At 39.3% G+C, this 25,128-nt stretch overlaps 2 protein-coding genes, 2 long non-coding RNA genes and 2 pseudogenes across 5 annotated transcripts; 4 read left to right on the top strand and 2 right to left on the bottom strand.

Moving 5' to 3' along the window:
- The first annotated feature begins 819 nt into the window (after positions 1 to 819).
- LOC120574928 lies at positions 820 to 1,887 on the top strand. The gene is made up of 2 exons (XR_005641925.1): positions 820 to 937; positions 1,648 to 1,887. It is a non-coding gene; the product is annotated as an uncharacterized LOC120574928 (long non-coding RNA).
- A 2,012-nt stretch (positions 1,888 to 3,899) lies between these two features.
- LOC120575306 lies at positions 3,900 to 6,926 on the bottom strand (annotated as a pseudogene).
- A 921-nt stretch (positions 6,927 to 7,847) lies between these two features.
- Positions 7,848 to 10,068, top strand: LOC120574933. Of its 2 annotated transcripts, none has more exons than XR_005641929.1 (4): positions 7,848 to 8,025; positions 9,136 to 9,288; positions 9,462 to 9,549; positions 9,674 to 10,068. It is a non-coding gene; the product is annotated as an uncharacterized LOC120574933 (long non-coding RNA). The 2 variants fall into 2 exon arrangements; XR_005641928.1 differs by having other exon boundaries at positions 9,685 to 10,068.
- A 194-nt stretch (positions 10,069 to 10,262) lies between these two features.
- On the top strand, positions 10,263 to 11,090 carry LOC120575307 (annotated as a pseudogene).
- A 240-nt stretch (positions 11,091 to 11,330) lies between these two features.
- LOC120574916 (GTPase IMAP family member 4-like) lies at positions 11,331 to 15,054 on the bottom strand. The gene is made up of 2 exons (XM_039825433.1): positions 14,974 to 15,054; positions 11,331 to 13,278 (listed from the first exon to the last, which is right to left on the bottom strand). Exons 1-2 carry the CDS (start codon positions 14,990 to 14,992, stop codon positions 12,461 to 12,463), a joined length of 837 nt encoding a protein of 278 aa, XP_039681367.1. The 5' UTR covers positions 14,993 to 15,054; the 3' UTR covers positions 11,331 to 12,460.
- Positions 15,055 to 19,587: 4,533 nt separating this feature from the next.
- Positions 19,588 to 25,124, top strand: LOC120575309. The gene is made up of 11 exons (XM_039826027.1): positions 19,588 to 19,868; positions 20,059 to 20,157; positions 20,270 to 20,640; positions 21,625 to 21,857; positions 22,404 to 22,582; positions 22,737 to 22,830; positions 22,933 to 23,277; positions 23,376 to 23,493; positions 23,931 to 24,022; positions 24,361 to 24,475; positions 24,943 to 25,124. Exons 3-11 carry the CDS (start codon positions 20,571 to 20,573, stop codon positions 25,122 to 25,124), a joined length of 1,428 nt encoding a protein of 475 aa, XP_039681961.1. The 5' UTR covers positions 19,588 to 19,868; positions 20,059 to 20,157; positions 20,270 to 20,570.
- Positions 25,125 to 25,128: the final 4 nt, after the last annotated feature.

The raw sequence follows: 25,128 nt of genomic DNA on the forward strand, positions 1-25,128 counted from the left end.
TTTGAGAACAGTGTTTTCTGTTGGAGATGGTAAGTCCCTTTGGGGTGGACTTTGGCCTTTTTCACGTTGTGTTATTACATGCACAAAAAAGATATATAACACAATAAAGGAAAGGTTAAAAGCATATGAGCACTTTAAAATTGGATAAAAATGCAGGGGACACATCAGGCCCTGAGTATTCCAGTTTGTATTTGTGCGAATCAAATTACCACAAAATAAAAGACACAAAGACAAACTGGAGCCTTAGGGGCCACTGAGGTTCTGGGTTAGCCATGAACTTAATAACACAAATTGTGAGAATTAATCGAATGATTGTTGATTGTGTGTAAATGGATGGATTACCCAAAAGACGTGCCGAAGGGCCAAAGTGCTCAGGGGCCACAGCCTATTATTATTGTTATTGACATTTCTTGTTGAAAAGTCAAATGTTTTTTTAAAGCTGCAGAAATAACTTTAAGTTTGAAGTATATGGAGCTAGAACAGTGACAGTAACCTGTGGTATTGAAAATAAAAATTGGCATTGAAACAACAAATATTGGTACTGAAAAATGTTGAACTGAAATATAAAACACAAACATCAAAAAGTAATAATCTCACAATGCTATTATTTTATTTCACTTTGACATTTGTTTGTATTATGATAGGTTTTTCAATGTCAATCTACATTTTTTCTTGATGTCTGACTTTTTTCAGTAACAGTTTTTTTTTTTACGCTGTCAGGATTTTTACAATGTCACTGGTTTTCAGTTTCAACTTTCTGTCACTGTTTTGGCGTAGGGAGGAGGGGCCTGAGGGGAGGGACAAAGAGGCGTGGTTTACAGGTAATTTGCATAGGCTACTGGGAGAGAAGGCAGCTCCACAGGCATCCACAGATCCATGTGTTATAACCACATATCTGCAATGGCTTCCACAAGTTCACCTGGAACCTCCAAATCTAGTAAGTCTGTTTATCTCTGCCATTTTTTTCACTTAGAAGCAGGCTGGTTTAGTGTTAACTTTTAATGTAGGCCTAAGCTGTGTTGTTTTGGCAGAGGTTAGAACTGTTCTCTTCATCCATGGTTAGCACACGTCAGCTAACTTGTGGCTAATTGTAGCTAAGTCTCCGGCTGGGGATGTCAATCTATCTTCTATAATCTAGTATTTATAATAACAGTAATTCGTGTCCTTTATAAGTCTAAGGCCAGTGTTATTGCTGGTGCACGAGGCTTGACTCGCTTGCGTCTCTCATTAGCTCCGTCATGGATGTCTTAAGAGAACGAGCTCCGCTCTCTCTACCTGCCGACACTGGCATGGAACGTTAACGCCCCTCCCCCATAACTATCCTCCAATCACAAGTATAGCTGCTGACTGACAGGTTTCTAGGCAAATCACACAGGCAGAATGCGTTCACTGACATTTCCTAAAACTGGGAAAACACAGTTACTGAAAAACTGCCTTAACTGAACATAAGAGTTAACATTATCATGTAAACCAGTCCAGTACAATATTTTATAACTGTTTAACTGATATTATCAGTTAAAGGTTTACTTGGACATAAATGTATAAATTTGTCTGCAAACAAAAACTAGTATGTCTGAGGTATTTCTGGCTTAAAGGCATAACCTTTACATTTCTCATCTGATTTCACTAAGTTGTGTATAATTACAGGCACCTTCGACTGGGAGGCAGTTTATGGAGAGACTGCTGAGAAGGCTTCAGGAAGTTCTGCAACATCAGCCTGTGGATTTTGACTATTTACACTTTTACACTGTTTTACACTGGTTTAAGTCATGAAATGGGACTTGTACCCTTTTGCATAGACCAGTACACATTAACCCTCATATGCATTATCATTGCATTTACTGTAATTTGTTATTAAATATAGAGTCAAATTCTTACTTGAATATATTTATTTGTTATTCATTGAAAAGGTACAGATTTAACTGTTTTGCTGGAGTCCATACTGTAAATGCATGTTATTTCCAAAACTGTTAAGGATTAAAATCAGTACTACATATAAAGTAGTAGTGGTATGTGTCATTTTAAACAACAAAATGGTTTTCCTGTGTTATCCTGCCATGTTTATGTGTGAAGAATCACATAGTTAAATGCAGTCTTGCAAAGCTATCCGCCATTGTACTAGGAGTTAGTCACAGGGTAAATGGCTGCCCTCAGTTCTGCCATGGTCTGTAGCCTCAGAGGGCACTGGATGGGTGGTAAAAGTACTCCACTGGCAGGCTCTTCTGTCACTCTGTCATGGTCCCCCTCCAAGAAAAGATCTTGTATATCCTGTAATTGACAAGTAATGTTATTAAAAGACTGCAGTTGCTTTTATAATACTTCACAAAACAATTACACTTTTTTTGTAAATAAAATGCACACTTTAGGTGTGCATTTTATTTTATGTACATATGGCCATAATAAATATCCAAACAAAATAAAAAAGGTTTAATTCAACATTTTGAAGCTGCACAGGGTCCTGGAGAAGTCTGGTAAAGTGTCAAGGTCCCTCTGGAGGTGCGGTACAAATATATAGTGGTTTGGAGGGATCTAGCGGGTGACCCTCTTAAAGACTGACACATCAGTGCACTATTAATATCACTTTCAACCCCCAGTGGGCTAGCTGATGTGGTATTAGCTAAGCGTTAGCGCTTGTTCGATGGGAGACTTAGCTACAATTAGCCACAAGTTAGCTGAACGTGTGCCAACCATAGATGAAGAGAACAGTTCTAACCTCTGCCAAAACAACACAGCTTAGGCCTACATTACAAGTTAACACTAAACCAGCCTGCTTCTAAGTGAAAAAAATGGCAGAGATAAACAGACTTACTTAGATTTGGAGGTTCCAGGTGAACTTGTGGAAGCCATTGCAGATATAGGTAATCTGTGAGGATGCCTGTGGAGGTGCAGTCTCTCACAGTATGCAAATCATATGCAAATTACCTGTAAACCACGCCCTCTTTGTCCCTCCCCTCAGGCCCCTCCTCCCTACGCCAAAACAGTGACAGAAAGTTGAAACTGAAAACCAGTGACATTGTAAAAATCCTGACAGTGTAAAAAAAAAACTGTTACTGAAAAAGTCAGACATCAAGAAAAATGTAGATTGACATTGAAAAACCTATCATAATACAAAAAAATGTCAAAGTGAAATAAAATAATAGCATTGTGAGATTATTATTTTTTGATGTTTGTGTTTTATATTTCAGTTCAACATTTTTCAGTACCAATATTTGTTGTTTCAATGCCAATTTTTATTTTCAATACCACAGGTTACTGTCACTGTTCTTGCTCCATAGAAGTAGGGATGTCAGTTTTGTTTTGCGTCCCTAACTTGGATACGAATCCTTTTAATATTGAATATTTGAGTAACAAAAGAGCATCTCTTTCCACATAAACTAGCTGCACACTTTCTCCACATACCAATTAACATTCAACAAAGTAATTACATATGTTTAACAGCTGAATATATAATAATACAAATAAAACAAAGCCAGAGAGTCACATTTTCCTTTGTAATTTCCTCCAATATTTTGCACAGTGTGTATGTAACCCTTAAGGTAGGGAGTGAATTTACTAAAATGTATAACATAATTATTACAACATAGAAAGGATAAACACCGGATCAGGATTCCTCACAACCTGGCAACCCTACTGTTGTCCCTATTAGTGAGACACAACGGATCTACAACACATTAACTATGAAAGCTGTTGGTTACAACTGATGAACTCTTTATGAAGGCTGTTGTATTAGAAAAGTGTTGAGTATAGTATCTGAAAGACGACTGTCAGTGTGGAAGTTATTCACTTCCTCGTTGGGGATGACGAGGTCAGAGCCCAAACACTATGCATCTTCTACATTCATCTAAACTGGGTGATATTATTTATTATTAAGCCCACAACCTCACCTACTGTGAGAATGGCCCTTGTTTATTAAACATAGTACATAGTACTAGTACATAGTACTTTGAATTAAAAGGCATTAAAACAAAACAGAAATAACTAAATATACAAACCACACCACCATCATTTCCCCCTTTACAGTATTTTCATTTATAAGAATTGGTCTGATCAGCTTAAACAAGACAACAACATGTTTTGCTGCATTTGCACTTTTTTTTGGAGAGTATCACTATACCTGCCACTGCAGCGCACAGGAGTCCACCCCCTACGGCTCCTAGTGCTGCTCCTATGGTAGACGTTATCTGACCCTCACCAGCAAGTTCCCAAACAGACACCCAACACCCATACCAGAATAACCTGCAGTTTGAATAGCAGCTTGATTGGACTGTGTTCCTCCTTCTGCGACATTTCGTACCTTTAAGGCAGTTTCAGCCTCTTGGAGCATCTCAGCGGTGTAGTATCTTCCTTTTGCAGCCTGAACCTTATCGGTGATCTTCTTCAGTAGCTCAGGGACCTGTTCGGGACGACTGTCAAGAAGATGGTATCCATACTTGCACTTCTTGATTAGCTCGTGGAGATTTTTATTGCCAGAAAAAAAGTCCTCTACCTTGGTATCTTCTTCTCCACGGGTGAACAACACCATAGTGTAATCCATTGTGTTTTTGCCAAAAGTATCGCAAATGCTTTTCACCATGCCTTCTACATTCTTTGTGTATTTATCTCTCATACTCAGCACAATCAGGAACACATGAGGACCAGGTTCAGCAAGATTGATGGATTTCTTGATCTCTTTCAGAATCTCCTCTTCTGTTTTGTCAAGGTGTAACAGACCAGGAGTATCAACAACAACTACATTTTGGTTGTTTATATTCCCCATTTCCTTCTGGCACTTCTGTGTGAGAGGTGGACCAGGCTCTGCATGGAATAGGTCCTTGTCCAGGATTTTGTTTCCTGAAAAACTCTTCCCAGCTCTGACCTTCCCAAGCAGGACGATCCTCAGCTCTGGTTTTTCATCTTCTGGAAAATGTTATAGACGTTAGTATAGTAAGAATTTCCTCTGTCATGATATGTCAAACATTCAAATCTATGACAATCTATCAGATTATGAGTCAGATGTTTAGATTCAGATTGATTCCACTATCATTTCTCTACGGTAAGCCAATTTTGCCAATGGTGAATTCCTACCCCACCCTGCTGTGCCTCTGATAGCTAGTATTGTTTGCCTTCATTGGTTAGGTTGGTTACTTTGGTTAGTTTTAAAAGAGGAGTTGGATTGGTTAGTGTAAGAATGCCAGGGTAAGCTGATCAAAGGCAGGGTAGGTCATACCTTTGCTATCCTAGGAAAATAAGATTGTGTACAGTAAATATGAAGCTGCTGCAAGCTGCCTGTTAGCCTAATGTGAAAACTCTGCAATCATGTGGCCTCCCATTCCACAGGAATTGCACAGACAGCCTGGACAGCCAACAGGCTCCAAATATAGATATAGGTTGAGAAGCTCAGTCATCAATGAGGAACTTGGAGAAGAGCCGCTGCTCCTTTGCGTGGAAAGCGGGCCTCTGTTAATGATGCCCCGGCACGTCCAGCTCAGAGGATACCTCAGAAGACCCAGGTCAGAGCTCTTTAAGAAAAGAACCGTAAATACAGTAAGATCATACGTTGATAAGACGTGGTCATAAATCGGAGATCACCAAAATTAATGTTGAGTCACTTTGTGCATACGCAAAGACAATGTCGGACTCAGTAGTTTTCTCTGGACCCCTGCCAAACCTGACCAATGATGAAATGTACAGCCGTACGTCATCCTTCCACCGCTGGTTGTCGGGGTGGTGCCCAGCTAATAATGTGGGCTATGTGAATAACTGGAGGGCGTTCTGGGGAAAGCCTGGTCTGATTAGGAGAGACGGGATTCATCCCACCTGGGACGGAGCCGCTCTCATATCAAATCATCAGCCCCTCTCTGCTTCCGTTGGAGCAGTTGCCCACTCATAGTCTAATAAGCACGGTGTCTGTCCCCCGGCTCAGATCGGTTAAATCAAAGGTAAACAAAAGATGCGCTATACTTAACAACCTAATTGGAATTAAAACGAAGGCAACGATAGAACAAAATAGGAAATTAGATGTGGACTATTAAATATTAGATCTCTGTCTTCTAAAGCAGTATTGGTAGACGATTTGATATCAGATAATAAAATTGATTTATTTTGTCATACTGAAACCTGGCTGGGCCATGAAGACTATGTTAGTCTAAATGAAGCCACTCCTCCCAGCCATATTAATACTCAAATTCCTAGAGGCTCAGGCCGAGGAGGGGGAGTTGCAGCCATCTTTGATTCAAGCCTGCTAATTACTCCTTAACCTAAATTAAATTATAACTCGTTTGAAAGTTTTGTTCTCAATCTTCAACATCCAAAATGGAAAACATTACAGCCAATTATATTTGTTGTTGTTACCGAGCTCCAGGTCCGTATTCTGAATTTTTATCTGAATTCTCTGAGTTTTTATCATGTTTAGTCCTTAAATCAGACAAAATACTTCTTGTAGGTGATTTTAATATCCATGTGGACATTGACAATGATAGCCTTAGTACTGCTTTCAACTCATTACTGGATTCAATCGGTTTCAGTCAGTGTGCACAGCCGTTGATAATGTTTTGAACACCTCAGCCTGGAACATGTTGACACATGTCAGTTTACAGTTTACTCTTAACTCCCACTGACATTTTGTTGTCAGGATCGTGCCACATTTCATTAGATAAACGGTAGTCTATATCATGACGTTCCACTTCTGGGATTGCTCAGTTGCGGCCTGAACTTCCGCCGGATATAACTCTTTTCTGCTGGATGTCTGTTACCTTCCTCCACAGCGCTGTGGAGTTCACCACAAGTACATTAAGTATCATTTCCTAAAAGTATCAACAGTAAAAGGTAGATGCATCTTTTTTTATTTTTTCTTACTTTCTCTCATCTTTCTTTCTCCCTTCTGTCATGTCTGGGGTTGTACATTCTGGGGCCTGGCTACTCTCTAAGAAGGAGATACCAAACTTCATGTTTGGACACATGAATAGTTGCTGCCCTCTGGTGTTCACAGGAGAAAATACTTTGGAGGACTGCAGGGGGTATGTGTCCCCCTAGGGGTACTTTGGAGGACTGCAGGGGGTACGTGTCCCCCTAGGGGTACTCTGGAGGACTGCAGGGGGTACGTGTCCCCCTAGGGGTACTCTGGAGGACTGCAGGGGGTACGTGTACCCCTAGGGGTACTTTGGAGGACTGCAGGGGGTATGTGTCCCCCTAGGGGTACTTTGGAGGACTGCAGGGGGTATGTGTCCCCCTAGGGGTACTTTGGAGGACTGCAGGGGGTATGTGTCCCCCTAGGGGTACTTTGGAGGACTGCAGGGGGTACGTGTCCCCCTAGGGGTACTTTGGAGGAGTGCAGGGGGTACGTGTACCCCTAGGGGTACTTTGGAGGAGTGCAGGGGGTACGTGTACCCCTAGGGGTACTTTGGAGGACTGCAGGGGGTACGTGTCCCCCTAGGGGTACTTTGGAGGACTGCAGGGGGTACGTGTCCCCCTAGGGGTACTCTGGAGGACTGCAGGGGGTACGTGTCCCCCTAGGGGTACTCTGGAGGACTGCAGCGGGTACGTGTACCCCTAGGGGTACTTTGGAGGACTGCAGGGGGTACGTGACACTTTTTGCAAAATGTTTTTCAGTTCCAAGGATGTAGTTACTTCTACTGTCTTTTTTTTTTTTTTTTTTTTTTCTCCAAGTTTGTAGCTTTCAACGTTTTTGTCCCTGTTTTTGAAGTTTGTCACCTTTTTGTTTGAAAGTTTTGTCATTTGTTTTGGCCTATTCTTGCCTTTCTTCCTTACTTTTTTATACTGGCTTTTTAAAAGGTTTTTTTCAGCTTTTTTAAAAGTTTTTGTCACTTTTTTAAAAGTTTGTCACTTATTTCAATTTGTTGTCACTTTTGTCGCCCTACACTGTAAACACCGATTTTTAATTTAATTCAAAAACCTGCCTGGTCACGTGACAAGAACAGCGTCTTGTAACGTGCGTCCAAAGGGATCTACACCTGGCGGGACGAGCAGCACAGGCATCGGCAGCAGACGGTACCCTGACCAGGAAGCAACTTTACTCAAAGTGGAATGGTTAGTATGTAAAATAACTATTGTAGCTTAGTTAATTAGTTAGTTATCTTTGTGCGCATTTTTAATACCCAAAATCTGGCAGATGATTTATGTCTAATGTCACTGGAATGTTACTGGAATGTTAATGTTAAACAGTAATACGGTTTGAACCTGTGCATGGTGTTAATACATGCTTATTGTTAACACTAGCTACTCAAAAAAGTGTCAGCTGAATGTTAAAGTTAGCTTAGTGTTAACAGTCTGAGGACGGCTCACACACCGGCGAGTAAGCTCGACTAGCTATATCATTTACATAACCGTCATATTACGTAATAGAAAAGCGATTCAACCGCTGTCGGGACAAAGGAGGGTAACAGGCGCTGTGGAGGTGTTTACGTTGTGGACACCGCTAGCTGCTTGCAGCGCATTGATCCACTCGACCCGTCCTTGGCCGCTCTCTTTTTCTCTCTCACTCTCTCTCTCACACACACGCTTGTCTACATGCCGGTTTTCTCTGTAACACAGGCGTCGTTTCGGTTCTATTGCCTTATTGTATTTAACAGTGACATTGTTGAGCTGAGTCGTTGAGCTAAACGTTTTCTAGTTTTATATTTTTACAGATCCTTGTGGTGTGAGGACGCTGTGGAAGTGTCAGTATTGTGAGTTTATGTGTGAGAAGATGGGTTACCTTTTAAAACGTTATCGGTTAAAACACGGAAACTATGGTGGAACTGTCCCATTTCCCTGCTTACACCAACAATATGTGTGCACATTCAACTCCATTAATGCGCTTAAGGTCCACTTAGCAAAGATTCACCAGAAAACCCAGGGTGCACAACTGAGTGAAACTGCCCAAGTAACCTTTCACTGTCAGTCATGGGATCTTTCTGAACCCTGCACAGAAGCAGTCTTTCTCACCTGCGCAGCCCTGCATTTACTCTTGTCCTCTTTAAGGAAAACATTGGTATTTTTAATGTGGGGCATGATGTTTTTTAATTTAAACCTCAACATTTCAAATCCTATAAAAAGGACATTCATGGATGTTTTTCAGCACTACTTTGCATCTGGCTAAGCTGCCTTGTATAGTTCAGTTGATCTAAGTTCTGTTTTTTTGTTCTCTGTATTTTTCAGGTGTTCATGGAGTTCAGCAGGATTGTGGGCAAGAACCTCAAGCAGGAATTCTACGAGAGCATTGGCCGGCACAGTCCTCGTCTCCTCGAGTTATTTCGATCCAAGAGAGGGAATGTTGGACAGTTGTTGACACAGATTTCACAACAGACCAATGTAGGTCCATACACATGATGTACTTGGCATTGTTCATATCACAATGCTACTCTTTTAGTTGTATAATTCAATCCAAACATTGCTTGGTTTATTTAAGCTTTTTTATAGATCATTATTTGTTTTTCATTCTAGCTATCTAGCTAACCTTTGGTACTGTGTTTAATTCCCAAAAGACTACAGAGCCAACTGTGATCTGGACACAGGTGCTCAGAGGGTTTCCTATGTGGGGACAACCCCACAGACTTCTTCAAAGCAGGCTTTGTAAGTACGCTCTTGCTTTCTTATAATTTTCACCATGATTTATTTTTCACCATGACACTCTTATATTGATTAAAGTTGTTTTTCAAATGAGAAATCTAATGTAATGATTGGGCTCTTCTGTTAGTCTTTATTTAGGAATTCGATGATGATGAGGATTCTTTTCGTGACCTTGACGTTGGGCTACTTCTCATTGAGCGTGAAGGTGCTGGGCTCACATCTTCCCAGCATCTCAGTCCAGCCTCGCTGAAAATCAGCATTGTGGGAGAAGTCGTGATGGACAACATTCAAGATCTGCCAGAAGCAATGTACATTCTGTTTGGACTCACGTATGCACTCCATCTTAACAATCCCAAGACTATGAAGCTCACATTTCAGGTCATCCAACAGGTATTGCTCTTGTTAGGCCACACTGACCTAAAGCCGAAGCTACAGACTTCGAAAAACCAGCTCGCAATGTAAAGAGATGTCAAGTCTACTGTAAGAAGCTGTTGCCACACCAGTAAAACACTTTCTTACCTGTGGGGTGAACCTTTTTATTTTCTGTTAAACAAGCGAACGAACAGACACCCACATACACAACACCGACACATACAACGCAGATACGAACAACACCCACACACACAACAAACACGAACAACACACACACATACACAACACACACAAAAACATCATGACAGAGGCAATTCTTACTGTACTAACGTCTATAAAATTTTCCAGCAGATGAAAAGCCGGAGCTGAGGATCGTCCTGCTTGGGAAGGTCAGAGCTGGGAAGAGTTTTTCAGGAAACACCATCCAGGAAATCCATCAATCTTGCCAAACCTGGTCCTCATGTGTTCCTGATTGTGCTGAGTGTGAGAGATAAATACAGAAAGAAAGAAAGAAAGAAAGAAAGAAAGAAAGAAAGAAAGAAAGAAGACATGGTGAAAAGCATTTGCGATACTTTTGGTAAAAACACAGTGGATTACACTATGGTGTTGTTCACCCATGGAGAAGAGCTGACCGGTACCATTAAGGACTTTATTCGTGAAAAGGAAAATCTCAAGAATCTAATCGACAGTTGAGAATAATAGGCAGCACGGTGGCTCAGTGGTTAGCACTTCTGCCTCACAGCAAGAAGGTTCTGGGTTCGAGTCCAGGTCGTTCCAGGCCTTTCTGTGTGGAGTTTGTATGCTCTCCCTGTGTTTGTGTGGGTTTCCTCCAGGTGCTCTGGTTTCTTCCCACCATAAAGACATGCAAATGAGAACTTGTTGTCAATCAACTTACCTGGATATATAAAGGATTAATAAAAAAAATATGAATACCATGTTTTTGACAATTGCTCAGGGACCGAACATGTCCCTGACCTACTGAAGAAGATCAACGATAAGGTTCAGGAAGAAGCTACTACACTGCTGTGATGCTCCAAGAGGCTGAAACTGCCTTAAAAAAGGTACGAAATGCCCCAGAAGGAGGAACACAATCCAAGCAAGCCGTTATTCAAATTGTACTTTTTTCTGGTGTACGTGTTGGATTTTTCAAAAATATTGCAATTGCAATTTAATATGCGATTTAAGCTCTTTGTCTTCTGTATTATTCAACAAAGACCCGTAATAAATCATTATATAGTATGACCAACACTATATTATATAGATTAAAGACCTCTGTTATGATCAAATGAGGTGATGCATGAATTGATGAATGATATTTTTATTTAACTACTTCAATCACAATAATATATTTGAAGTTCCAACCTTGTAAACATCAGAACATAAAGTACTGACAAATAAGCCTGGTGTAAACATTAAAATGAAAGTCAGTAACAAATCACAGGAAAAAAATAGACACACAAATACTGTAGAGTTTAGTTTGATTTTATTTGCTGATAAAGAAAATTAATATTGACACCAATGATTTAAAACCCCACACCTTAATATTTGTCTTTAGATAGAGTACAGGAATGTAATGTCTGTTAATATTTAATTATTGCTGCATAATTTCATGCATTCATTATTGCATTTTACTTTATTGAATTGTGTATATGAGCAGAGCATAGGGAGAAAGAGTGGGCAGATGACATGCAACAGAAGTCCTCCATTCAAACCTCAATTCTCAAATGTTCAACATTGTCATTTTACACATAAGGATGTACATGCATGCGAAAAATATCAATTTGGCATACACTTTAGACGTAGACAAAGCCAACTTCTTGCTTTACATCACCAGTTACTGTTAGAAACCAGGTATGTCTTTGTTGCAAGCAATTACAAAATTCCCAAAAGTTAAGACAAGTACAATCATAAGACATATTCGGTGAATCATCTAACAGCTCTTTGGGAAGGCTCTGCTTTTCTAATGATTGAAAAGCAGCCTCCATTACACACTGGCTTACATAACAGCACATTTATCAATTGTGATGTTAAATCATTTTTAAGCAGTTTCTAATTAATTAATCTAATTAATGGTAATACAGGGTTGGATGTCAACATCTGTACTCTGGATCGACGATGGCTCATTTACCGGATGGTTCCGGAGCTGCCGGAAGTTCCGCCTGATTTCCTCTTCTCTTTCTTTGTGTGATTGGTTTAAATAAATGCATCAACCTAGATAGTTTAATTCTCCTATCTAGGACACTTGTACTCAGGTTTCTCCCCTAAATACAATTTGTATCAAACTCACATGCCTCCACGGGGAAGTAATCAAGTTGCATAACAAACATACTCAGTACCTGAGTACCTGCACTTCTGCTTTTTCTTCACACAAATACCTTTACTTTTAATTGTTATTAACCTTATTAGGCTATAAATCATGATTTATTGGGAAAACCAAGCAATTATTCAGCAATAGTTCAGATCATAGAATAATAGACTATTCATTCACTCATTGTAAAAAAAGCTAAAGAAACAAATAGATTCATTCACGTCATACACTTTTTTAGCGTTTTTTTGATTTATTGACCCATTTAGCAACTTTTTCCATGGCAAATTTAACAATCCCGAACACTAAACCTACCAATGGCTCGCCCACCACCTCATTAACAAACTTCTCAACTGTTTTACGCATGATAACTTCATTCGTGCCATTATGTTCTGACTTCTCTATTTCCTTCTCTATTTGTTTTTGGATTTCCTGCGCCTTTTTCAACATGTCACTGGTGTAACGTGGCCCATTTCGCTCCCTGTTTTTTTCAACCATTTTGTTGATCTTCTCCACTAGATCAGACACTTGCTTTTCTTTTTCTTCACCGTTTACATTCTTACATTCAATATTTTCAAAAGAATGAACAGAATGATCTCCCTGAATGAACTTCTTAAGGAATTCAATCTTCTCCACATCTTTGTACGTAGGTACAAGTTTACCTCCGTAGGTGAACAAGACCAACGTGTAATCTTCGAACCCATCACCAAAGATCTTCTGAATGATTTCCACTGCTTCTTTATCTTTCTCTGAAAAAACCTTCGCCTGCATCACCAACAGGAACACATGAGGACCGTCATCAAGAGCAGCACCTGCGATGACTTCTGCGATGTCTTTCTTCACCTTTTTTTCTTCTTTTTTCTCTGTGTTCAGCACACCCGGAGTATCGATAATAACCAGTTCTTGGTCACCACGCTTTACTGTCTCCCTCTTGCACTCTGTTGTCTGTGAGGAAGCGCTGCGTCCATGTTTTTGATCTCTTCCCAGAAGGGTGTTCATGACTGAAGTCTTCCCATCTCCAGTCAATCCAACGAGCATAATCTTCAGTTTTGGTTCTGTTGGAGAATTGAAACAGTCATTAATATTTAAAGACTTCTTTTGATTGTTTCAAAGCACAAACAGTTCTGTCACAATCTAACAGACCTGAGGGGGCTTCTAATGCAGAAATACTTCAGCACTTGCAACACTTCTTTTGTTCATATTACAGTTCATATACCAAAGCTATTTTTCTGCAAGTCTGAATTATTGTTTTGCACTTTACGGATAAATATTAAAAACGTGTATCTGGACCCACAGCTAGTCAACCGCCGCTGGCTGTTTTCAACTCAGTGTTGTGTACTAAAACTGTTCCAAATTTTAGATTATCAACTGTTACCTAAAGCTGAGTCTTACGCTTTGGCTACATTGAACGCGTATGAGGACCGTTTGCAGAGCCTATGTGCCGCAAAATGTATCTGTTAACTAGCTACACCTGCAGCGCCACACCGTGTAGGATTGTGTGAGTCACAGCGAGACGGAAAGCTTTCACTTTGGGATTATTGTTCAGTTTTTGGATCCGGCACAGCGCTGTGAAATCTACTGTTATCAAAAGGAGACGGAAACAAGAAATAAACACTCTTGAAATTGTTTCCTGTATATCGGTAGTTTAATTTAAAAGACAAACACTTTATGATCCATTTCTGTGTGAAAGGCCCGCACACACTTCATGTAAAATATATAAATAGAAGAGCAGATCTCCGCGGAGCTTACGCACCACTACGCTGCTCTCTGTCCGGTGTCACCAGTTTCATTGATTATAGTGGTAGTTTATTATAGTGTTGGAACATCTGCTCCACATATGTTAAACGTGCAATGTAGCCAGCCGTAAGGTCCTAAAATAGCCCCTGACCAGAGGATAAACCCTCAGCTCAACCCACTTTTGGTAAGGATCCAAGAACATTAAATGTTTGTGTCTCAATTTATATTTCTTCATCCATCTAACTGAGACTATTTTTCTTTCAGCATGTGTCCAGAAACATCCTATTTCCCTGTTATGTTATATATATATATACATATATATATATATATATATATATATATATATATATACCCTTTGTTAACACCTTATTTTGAAAACCGGACTTGGTAACACGTGTATTGTTCCGTTAACTTCAAAAATCCCCAAAAAACCTCGATCCGGGCAGTTTAATTTAATTAATTAATGAAGCCATCAAAAACATGTGTTGTTAAAAAGCGAAAGCTGATGAATGGCAATGTTTAAATTAGGAATGATCATATAAGTAATGATTTAGTAATTTTTCATTGTCAATACACATTTGCCTGAAAAGCTTAATCACAGTAAACAAAAAACATATATATATATTTTTACATATTTTGTGACACAAATCTTTGAGCAAGAGTTGATATATATGTAAAGTAATTGAGACAAATAAAAATGTCAACAAATGTTTTAAAAATGTAATACAACACAGTGCAATAATGGCAAATTAAATGCTGCAGAATGTGAATGTGTCATACAAGAAACAAGGTCTGTGAAGACTGTAAAACTACAGAAACATAAAGTTAATATAACAAAGTTAATGCAGCATAAAGTTAATAGAACATGAAGTGCTAGTAAAATAAAGCATGGAGGCTATAATGTTTTGATTGAGATCTGGTTGAAAACAGTAATAATAAGAGAATAAGTTGTTTCTTTGCTGGTTTATCAAACACTACACTGAGTAAGAGTTCTATAAATGAAATAAACTTACCAGGAAGAGTGCCCGACATCTTTGTCTTTTTACAGCAGTTGATCTGTTGTCTTGTTGCTGGTGATGTCTTGTTGTTGAATAGTTTGTCATTTCATTTTTATATATTATAAAGTCTGTGTAGTCCCCTCCCCTTAAACACATGTCATCTGTTATCTAGCCAGTTTGAGGAAAGAAGGCACAGAGAGCCAACCAATCACAGGTTAGAAACCAAAATGTAGCTGCAAGCAGCCAATCAGGGGCCAAGGAAAAGTGCATCTAACAAAGTACATTTCATGTGGGGTTTGACTTCTAGTTTACCACATATTTCAGTTGTATATATTGTTTTGTTTTTAAGGTGGATTTTGCATGCTGTCTCTTTGCATGTAAGGATTCAGTTGTTATGAGTGAAAAACATTTTCCAAATGATCTCTTACTGTTATTTAAAAGACATAAAAGCTGCAGATGGTCGCCTTTAAGAAGCTGGAACCATTAAATGTTTGAAGATTGTTTAAACCATTCAATTATCAAGAAAGTTTTACTAGTTATTACAATTCATCAACTCTTTGTTCTTTACTTTCATTTTAACGTCTTTGTTTCATCTGTAAAATCTCCATCTGTGAAGTAACTAGTAACTATAGAGCTCAACAGTCTGGAAGTAATAGTCCCAATAATTTTCTCCATAAGGATTTAGATTATGAGCCATAATGTCTAAACCATCCGAGGTAGACTGACTACGAGCTGTGAGGATGTGAAACAAAGTCTCTGTTCCTGTAGAAGCCAGAAGTCCGTATGAAATCAACCTGGTTTTAAGAAAAACACGTTTTATTCGTGATCTTATGGAGAAGTACCCACAAGCGTAACATGACGTCTCTCATTGGTCCAATTCGCTGTTACCATTGAAACCGTACCCGCGAATTACAGTACTAGAGCAAGCTGCTACCACTGAAGTCTATGATAGTTTCTGTACACAATCTTGTACCTTTGACTTTTTTGCCATTTTCAAAATGTTTTTTTGCGCCGAATCAAATGTTTTATTGTCACGATTCATCTGGTAGCTGGTTGGCTTGGTTACAGGCTTCAATCTCTTTTAACAGATAAAACACTTCTGGAACCAGAGCCATTAAGAAAGTGGGTCACTGTTGAGCTCTATAACTGTCAGATAAATGTAGAGCAGTAAAAGTAGAAAGTAACACAATATGGAAACACTAAAAGTACAAAAACATTTTAAATGAAATGTTCTTAAGTGCAGTACCTGATTAAATGTACTTAGTTTCTTTACACCACTGCTGATGTTGGACATGTTAGTCTTTATTGTCAGTGTTTAATTCTTGTATTTAGGTTGAAAAATCAATAAATGATTTTCCAGTTTATGAGGTCCTTGGAAATCAAAGTGCTGCAGTAAATCCTCCTTTTTATGAGATTAGATAAAACTTTATCGATCTCCAGAGAACAAACTCAGGTGTTGTAGCAGCACAAAGACAGAAGGAAGTACAGCATGAATGTTTCTATTGTTCATAATGACTCATAAAGTGCTGTAACTTGACCTCCGTAGACATATTTTGATAAAGGAGATTAAAGGTCTAAGTCACACAGAAATGTATGTGTTTGTGTGTGAAAAGCTGCAGTTTGTGTTGTAATTTATAATGTACAGTAACACTAATACTAATACCACCATGTAAAAAAGGTCACTATTGAAAACATTACTTAGATGAAAGTGTTATCAGCTAAATGTACTTAAAGTAAACAGGGCAGTAAAATGTCCCCTGTAAAATGAATAGTGGCATCTTCAGTTAGCTTGTTGTCTCCAAAGCCCCAAATTATTATAAAGAAAATAAAAGCTGCAGATGGTCACCTTTAAGAAGCTGGAACCATTAAATGTTTGAAAATTGTTTAAACCATTCATTTATCAAGAAAGTCTTGCTAGTTATTACAATTCATCAACTCTTTGTTCTTTACTTTCATTTTAATGTATTTGTTTTGTCTGTAAAATCTCCATCTGTAAAGTAACTAGTAACTATAGAGCGCAACAGTCTGGAAGTAATAATCCCATTAATTTTCTCTATAAGGATTTAGATTATCAGCCATAATATCAGTAAATCCTCCTTTTTATGAGATTAGATAAAACTTTATGGATCTCCAGAGAACAAACTCAGGTGTTGTAGCAGCACAAAGACAGAAGGAAGTTCACATACACAGAAAATAGTCAGAAATAAATACCTTTAGAAGTGTAAAATACCATCTACTGTAATACACCATCTTTACGGGGTAAATCAGCCATTAACCCCAACTCAAAAAGTTTTGTTCTCTCCAAAAATATTGAAATTAATATTAAAATCTTCCATATTCTGATTTTTTGGGATTAATTGATAGCTGTCCTCCAGAGTGAACATAACTGCTTTACTATGCATGGCAACGTTGTGTTATACTTAGCAACGGTCTGTTATCAAGAAAATAACAAAAAAATAAGCAAGACAAGAAAACAAGAAAATAAGCCTACTTTAAATAAATAATTAAGGGGCGTTCCTCGTAGGTGGGTGTTTTGCCTGCTGTTTAGTTTGTTGTGTTAGCGTTAGGGTAGCTAGTCCTGAACTATGTTAGCAGCAGCTGGAAGCTAGCTATCTTAACAGTCATCTTACTGGATCCATCATGAAGATAAGTGTACTTCTGCCTTGTTTGGACAACACAGTCTCATCCCTATTCGTCACATATTGCCGTTTGGTCATTTCCCCCAGACGTCCATAAGCCGACGTTGAGGGTACCCCCTCTTCGTCGCTTGACACCGTAGAGGGTCATCCCAGAGATTTGTGAACGTACTCCCTCTTCGTCGCTTGACACCGTAGAGGGTCATCCCATAGATTTGTGAACGTACTCCCTCTTCGTCGCTTGACACCGTAGAGGGTCATCCCAGAGATTTGTGAACGTACTCCCTCTTCGTCGCTTGACACCGTAGAGGGTCTTCCCATAGATTTGAATGCAAATCCCTCATCTTTGGATTTTGACGGAATGGGGTTAGCCATCCAGCGGTTTGCCTGCGTTGGAAAGTATGATTTCAGGGATTGATTTTGTGCTACAAATATGTATTTTGCAGTAGCGTGCGGTGCATAGACTGTTAATCATTGGTGCGGTGGCAGATTTTACATACATACATTTTCGTGGGGCAGAAACCATTCTCTCGCCACAAATTTTTTTTTAATATATAATTTTGGGCTGCATTAAAATGACATAATTACAGGAGTTGCATATTTTGCTGTAGGCTTAAAACATGCCTTAATGTAGGTGGGATATTTTATAATTGTTGATGGTATTTCAATTTACAATGGCTAATAGTGAGCCTACTGTTTTTCTTTTTTTACTTTTTTTTACGTTCTCATCCATTTCAACCAACCAGCCACGCATAGCAACTGTTGCTATGGGTAAACTACACTCTGTCCTATAATTCTGTATTCTGTCTGGTCCAATTTGCTTACTTGTTTTATATTTTTTGTGTAGTTAGGTTAGGGTTAGAGCAAGGATAAAAAAAATATTAAGACTGTAATTTTTCATTATGATTGATATTTTAGCGCAATTTTATGCAACGCGTCACTGTGTGCGACGATCCCGGAAAACCATTGCCCAGTGCGATTCCATGGTAAGTACAACGATCAAATAAGCAAGAGAAATGAATAAACATTTACATGTCCTAAATGATGAAGTTATGTCCAAAAAAACATCCAGTACAATGTATTGTGGACTACAGCGCCCTCTAGTGGTTAAGCCGTAACTCAATACACAATACATGTCCTAAATGATGAAGTTATGGCCAAAAAAACATGTTGTCATATTTGTTGATAACCACACTGTGAGAGCTGTATTAGAAAGACAATGACATAATACAACTGTTTGTTGAATCAAAATTAAATGAAAAGTAGCTAGGCAGAGCCTCTGCTAGCTAGCTAGCTAGATTAGCTAACTCGGAGCTCTTGGTGCTTGTTTATTGATATTGATTTGGACATGTACTTTTGGCATTGGCAGATATTTGTGACAAGTTACATATATGTATAACACGTTTGGACCTCATTTCTGCGCCAGCTGTATTCAGGGCTCAACATTAACTTTTTGAAGTTGTTGTCAACTAGGCAACCAGGCATGTGGCTTTTGGTTGCCACATTAGCAGCTAAGCTAAATGGTTGCCATCCTATGTATCCTGTATATAGCTATAGCTATATATAATCAAAATATGATTAACCCTTGCTCACACAATTACTTATTTTTATTGATGTTATACTTAGTTTTATTGATATATTTAATGGATCAATCTTTATATTGTGAATCAACAAGAGCAGCATTTACTTAACTTCTTAGCGTAGTGGTTATTCATATTGTAATATGTAGTTTGGTGATCTATTCTATTTTGATTTGTTTCTTCTCTTTCTCTGCAGGTTCCTTAATCCCTGTCCTTTCCAAATACTTAATATTAGCAGCATCTTATAACAAAAAAAAGGCACTTTTCAGAGCCACGTTTGTCTTGTATCTTGTTACTCTCTCTATTGTTGTATTGTGTTCTCTCTCTCTTGTCTTACTGTCTCGCCCTCTCTCCACCCCCCCCCCTTCCCGCCCCTCCCCTCTGACTGGAGTTTTTTGTTTGTCTGTCTTGTCTTTTGTTTGTCCCTGTGTGTGTTTTATATTGTGTATCATGTCTGATCCTGAGTTGGACTGTCTCCTGAAGGAGATGAGTGACGTTGTCGATGAGGCTGAACATCAGGCTCACCTCCAAAACCTCCAACAGCTCATTAGCATTCACCAGTCAGCAGAACCATCCACCAGTCAGCCTTCCACCAGTCATCCATCAAACAGCAAGCAAGACGTTAGGTGGAATAAGAGGGACAGTGATGGAAACATTATTTACGGCAGGCCCAGATCATCCCGCAAACAAGCAGGTCAGATTTTTTTGACATTCATGTTAATTTAAATGTGTACTTTATCTCCATATCTAGTTTTACATCTTGGAATGGTATACAACATGATCACAAGTCATGGGTTTGAATTAGAACATACTATTATATACCTGTGCCTATAGCATCAGTGTGTCATTGCCTGTAAAAAGCAACAGCCTTTTTGTTATAGCAGGTCCCAGTCACAGCCAGAGTCGGAAGACTGGTGTCTCTAATGTCAGGGCTCCGGACACCAGTGGGGAAGTGACCAGTGACTTTCCTTCCATTACTGCGGGTGTGTTCTTTATTTTGACTGCACTGGTTCCAAACAGTATATTAATTTATTATAAAATGGCCATTGTTCAATGCCATTGTCTTTTGTTCAATATTGTTCATTGTTTTAACAGAGTCCTTCCTTCAAGAGCTTAAACGCTCACTGGGTGAGGACATCCATGAGGATGAAACGCCACCTCAAGCCTCAACAGACTGGTCGACCCGAAAGAGCCTCATATCAGGGTGGTGGGAGAAAGAGAGACCCCGTCTGGTCAACACCATGGTGGCTGGACAACATGCGGCAACTCTGATCTGCCAACATTGTGGAAACGGTCCAGCCGTTATCCGTGTTGTGACTGCCGACCACACCCATTCCTCTGTGGCCAGTGTGATGTCAGGGTCACCCGAGGTCAAGTGTTCCACAACAGGGATTCAATGACACATGGATTTTTTCATCCATTGCCTCCCACAACTTGTGTTGTGGAGAGGGTTTTAACCCAGTGTGGTAAGTTGTAGTATTTGAAAGTCACATTCTCAGACTTGTTGATTCCAGTTATCACCAGAAAAACTAATAATAATTCTTTATTAATCTCACAAGGGAAATTACGTTAAATGCTGTTTTCTGATAGGTCGATGAAGCCGTCAAGTACATCTGGTTTAAAAATAGTTGCTAGTAGGGCGCCCAGATGGCTCAGTTGGTAGAGCGGGCGCCCATATAGAGGTTTACTCCTCGACGCAGCGGGCCCAGGTTCGACCCAGATCTGCGTCCCTTTGCTCCAAGTCATTCCCCCCTCTCTCTCCCCTTTCATGACTTCACCTGTCTTATCAAAATAAAGGCTTAAAATGCCCAAAAAGTAATCTTAAAAAAATAAATATATTTTTTTTGCCAGTAAATAACTATGTTAATCTTTAATTCACATTCATGTGTTTTTTTTTTTTTTCTTTCAAGAGCGTCTTGTCCCTTTGGAGATGCCAGAGACAATATGTGGTTGTCTACGAGGATCGTCCACTGTCAACGCAGGACAGTCCATAGTTGTGGTTACAAGAAGAACTTTATGGGTGGGGTGGGGGTCACTTCTGTAGAAGTGGCTGGAGAATATCACCCACAGCTATTTGCTGATCACACCCCATATCTACTCCCTCTCACTTTCTGTCACAACTATATATGAATATTTGAATCATGATTATGTTACATTGTGGAACACATCCAGAACTTTTCTTTATCATGGCTGGAAATCCAGAGGTGTCAGTTGGTTCTGTGTTGATTAGATTGGATGGGCCCACCTATGTGGAGGAAAACAATGAACCTTAGTTTGAATACTTAATTTGCCTGAGGAAAGTGTGACTTCCAATAGAGTGCCTTACAAAATGTTTGTAGAAGTGTCCCCCTGATTCATCCTTAGTCAAAGATTCCCGTATCAGTTGTCAGAATGACACAGTTTGCGTCTGTCAGAATTAACTGTCAGTATATATTTCCTTCTTTTTCCAGGGCGATATGATCTCAGATTGCCTCAGACCAGATGCAAGGCATGTGAAGCCACTTGGAGTCCTGGAGTGGATGACCTGATCCGTAATGACTACTGGCCTGCCACTTCTCACCATTCAACAGTGTACGCAACAGATGTCCTTTTTTCTTTTGAAGAGCTGAAGATGGCAGCACTAGGGCTGTCTAGCCAAGCATTTCTTAGAATGCTGGATCAACGTACTGTTCGCTTTGGCCGTGTAAGTATTTGGGGTAATAATTGCGTAACTCAAGGAATAATACTATGAGGGCATGATGATGATGATGATAGAAAGTACACATAAACATTTGCACTGTTTTCCTCATTTGCACAGGAAAAAAAAAGTAGACTCTCATCAGTCATGCAGTTTGCACGGCGACATTTCTGAACTTCAACTCCATTGGCTACAGACTTTGACATCTTCTCCCCAGTATCATTTCCCGATCCCAGAAGTGTTCCCTTAGATTAATGTGCCAAATGGAAGCTGTTGTAGCCCTGTGAGTATAGATTTAGACTGAATGTCACACAATATCCTGTATGTTTAATGGCCAGATCCCCCAAATACACCAGTGTGTACCAGTGTATGAGTGAAATTTACACATTGTTTATTTTCTTTGATATGTATTCTAAGGAGTGGTTACGAAATTAGTTCAAACATCCAGAAATGTATCCACTTAGAGCATTTTACCTTAGTGTAGTATATTCTTTAATTTGATCCGTTTTACTGTTCTCTTTTGTTCTCTTTTACTGAACTCTTTTGAAACAGAGCGGAGACATCACAGCAGACAGCTTCCGAAAAAGCTTCTTTGAGTGGGAGGCTGTCCGATTTGAAGTGGACAAATTATGCCTGGTGGACCACTTTGACTGCCCAGCCTGCAGCCCAGACATGCTTGCAGTATCTGTTGATGAAAACCGCAAGCACTACAGATTCAAGAGTGCAGCAAGGTACTTACAAAATTCTGTGTGTGCATTGACGGTTCATTACTTTGAAAGTATCTGCTGTGAATTGGAAATATATTATTATTATTATTATTATATGAATATATTATATTTAAAGTTAATATGTATCTATATGTTAATATGTATCTATTTTATTTAGATCGGAGGAACAAGCCATCTTTGATGGCGTGTTCATTGCGAATGATGATGACGTCGGAAGATTCGTGGACTACGTCCATACCTCAACCAGTCATGTAAACTTGCACAACGTCATTATATTTTTCCTATAAAACATCTCGTCCTACAGAGGACTTTGTTTGAAAAACTTTGGACTGTTAACCATCTTCCGTGTTTAGGTCTCTGGAAGAGGTGTCTGTGGAGGGCAGTGGTCAGCGGTGCGTGAAACATCTCAGAAGTTGTCAGGAAAAACCGATGAGGAGGGCCTGGAACTTGCTGTGTGCCGTCATGGGGTTCTCCTTCATGCCCTCAATATGTTCAGGGGGGAGATTTTTGCCTACCCCCTGTACCTCCAAAAGCAAATGGCCTGTAAGCCAGTGACATTTTTTGCTATGGATGTGGCATGCAAGTACTGGCCTTACCTCCGGAGAGTGACAGAGAAATGCCCTGAGCTTCAGCAGCTCCTCACCATGAAGCCATTTCTTTCTGTTTTTCATGCCAAAGCTCACGATTTCAAATGTGAGGTAAGAAAAAAAATGATTGTCCATGACATTTTCTTTCCCTAAAAACCTGCATAGGATTGTTGCCACTTAGGTTTTCTTTTTTGTTTTCTTTTTTAAAGGTAAAATGGAGTGGAGCGTATAAGGAAGGGGCTGGTTCGACTCTTGGGGAAGAGGTGGAGCAGTGCAATGCCTCCCTCTCGAGGATTGCTGTTACCACAAAGCACATGTCAAAAGCAGATAAGGTAACCAGTAAATTTTGATCCTGATGACAATGGTGAGTCACTTTGAGCTAATGCATATATCCTGACTCTGAAAATATAAAGCTCAGAATATTTAACACAGATGGATGGATCGATTACAATACCATCATCCTATTTTGTTTGTAGTGAGGATAATAAGAGGAGGGGCAGTGTGATCAAAAAATACACGTCAGAGTACCATTTGCCTACTGTCCTGTGCCACTGTTTCATGCTACTTCTTCACTATCCTGTGCTATTTACCTAACCCTTTAATGGAACTTTAATCGAAGGCACAAGACAGCAGTTTAGTACCATAGTTCTATACTGTAAGTTATTATCTTGGAAAAGTTTGTTGTACCCAACAAGTCTGCACAGTTTCTTCTCCTATTGCTACTGGAAAGAAGGGTGATAATCTCATATTTTTGATTTTTGCAGGACGCATAGACATGCTGACGGTCATGGCCATGCGCTGGAACAAACAAAAGTTTGACAACTTGGCTTCCACCCTTGCCCGCCGATATCGGAAGGTAAACACACCAGTTTTCCCTTATGCAACACGCATAGTGATATTGTAAAATAAAGTGTCATATATCACAAAAATATAGGGAAGACTTACACAGATATTATTCAATACAATGAAATAAATGGATGGTTGCATGTGTGTATTTTTCAGTTTCTTGATATAAAATATTAAATGTTCATACTACCTACAGTATATTGATAGTCCACGTATATACAAGTATACTGTATATTTAATCAGTGTTCTATGTGGTTTTCTAATAGTGAAGGTACTTTACAATCCTTATCAACAATAGTCAAATTTGTAGCAATTTCCTTCATTGTCATTTGTCATTTGTGTTTGAAGGCCACAGTAGCCCTGCAATGCCAGTTGCATAACCTGGAGGCCATGAAAACGGAAATGGACATCACAGACAATCAACTGGAAAGCTGGATCATTGATATCAATGAGTGGGCAGAAGGTATAATATACTGTTTTATACTGTTTGATATGCTGCTTGATGTATCACTTCTGTGGTTGTAGAATTATGAAAGTAATGAAATATATTTTTTTATTTTAGAATCTCTATCACTTTGAATGTCTTGTCATGCTTTGAATTTAGCTTGTAGCAATTGCATGTAGCCTTGAACCTGTGTTTCAGTTGTACTAAACTGACTAAGCTTGGCTGCAATTCCACAGAGGCTCATTGTAATCATAGTCAGGAGCACATACTCTGATTGCTCATGACGTATGGAAAAGATTATCCCGATTGGGGACAATACATAACCTAACTAACCTAACTATACTCAACCTTAGCTACAAGTGTAGCCTCTCAGTTACAGAGAAATATGAAAATATTGTTGAGGCTCACTTGCCCATACACCAGAAATAATATTTTTTCATGGAATCAAGAAGAATATTTCTTATCTCTTGATTTCTTCCTCTCAGCAACAACATCCCCAAATGATGCTGACGTTGCCGCTGTAGCCAGCCGAATTGAGGAGCTGGTGGCAAGTGTTAAGAGAAGGTCCCAGCGTCTTTATAAAGATCATGACGGATGCAAAGGGGCGATACTTGACGGATCCGCCCGAGAAAGATCAGGGAGAAAAAACGAGTGCTTAAGCGCGTAACGTA

Source organism: Perca fluviatilis, chromosome 15 (assembly GCF_010015445.1).
Source record: "Perca fluviatilis chromosome 15, GENO_Pfluv_1.0, whole genome shotgun sequence".
Lineage (NCBI taxonomy): Eukaryota > Metazoa > Chordata > Actinopteri > Perciformes > Percidae > Perca > Perca fluviatilis.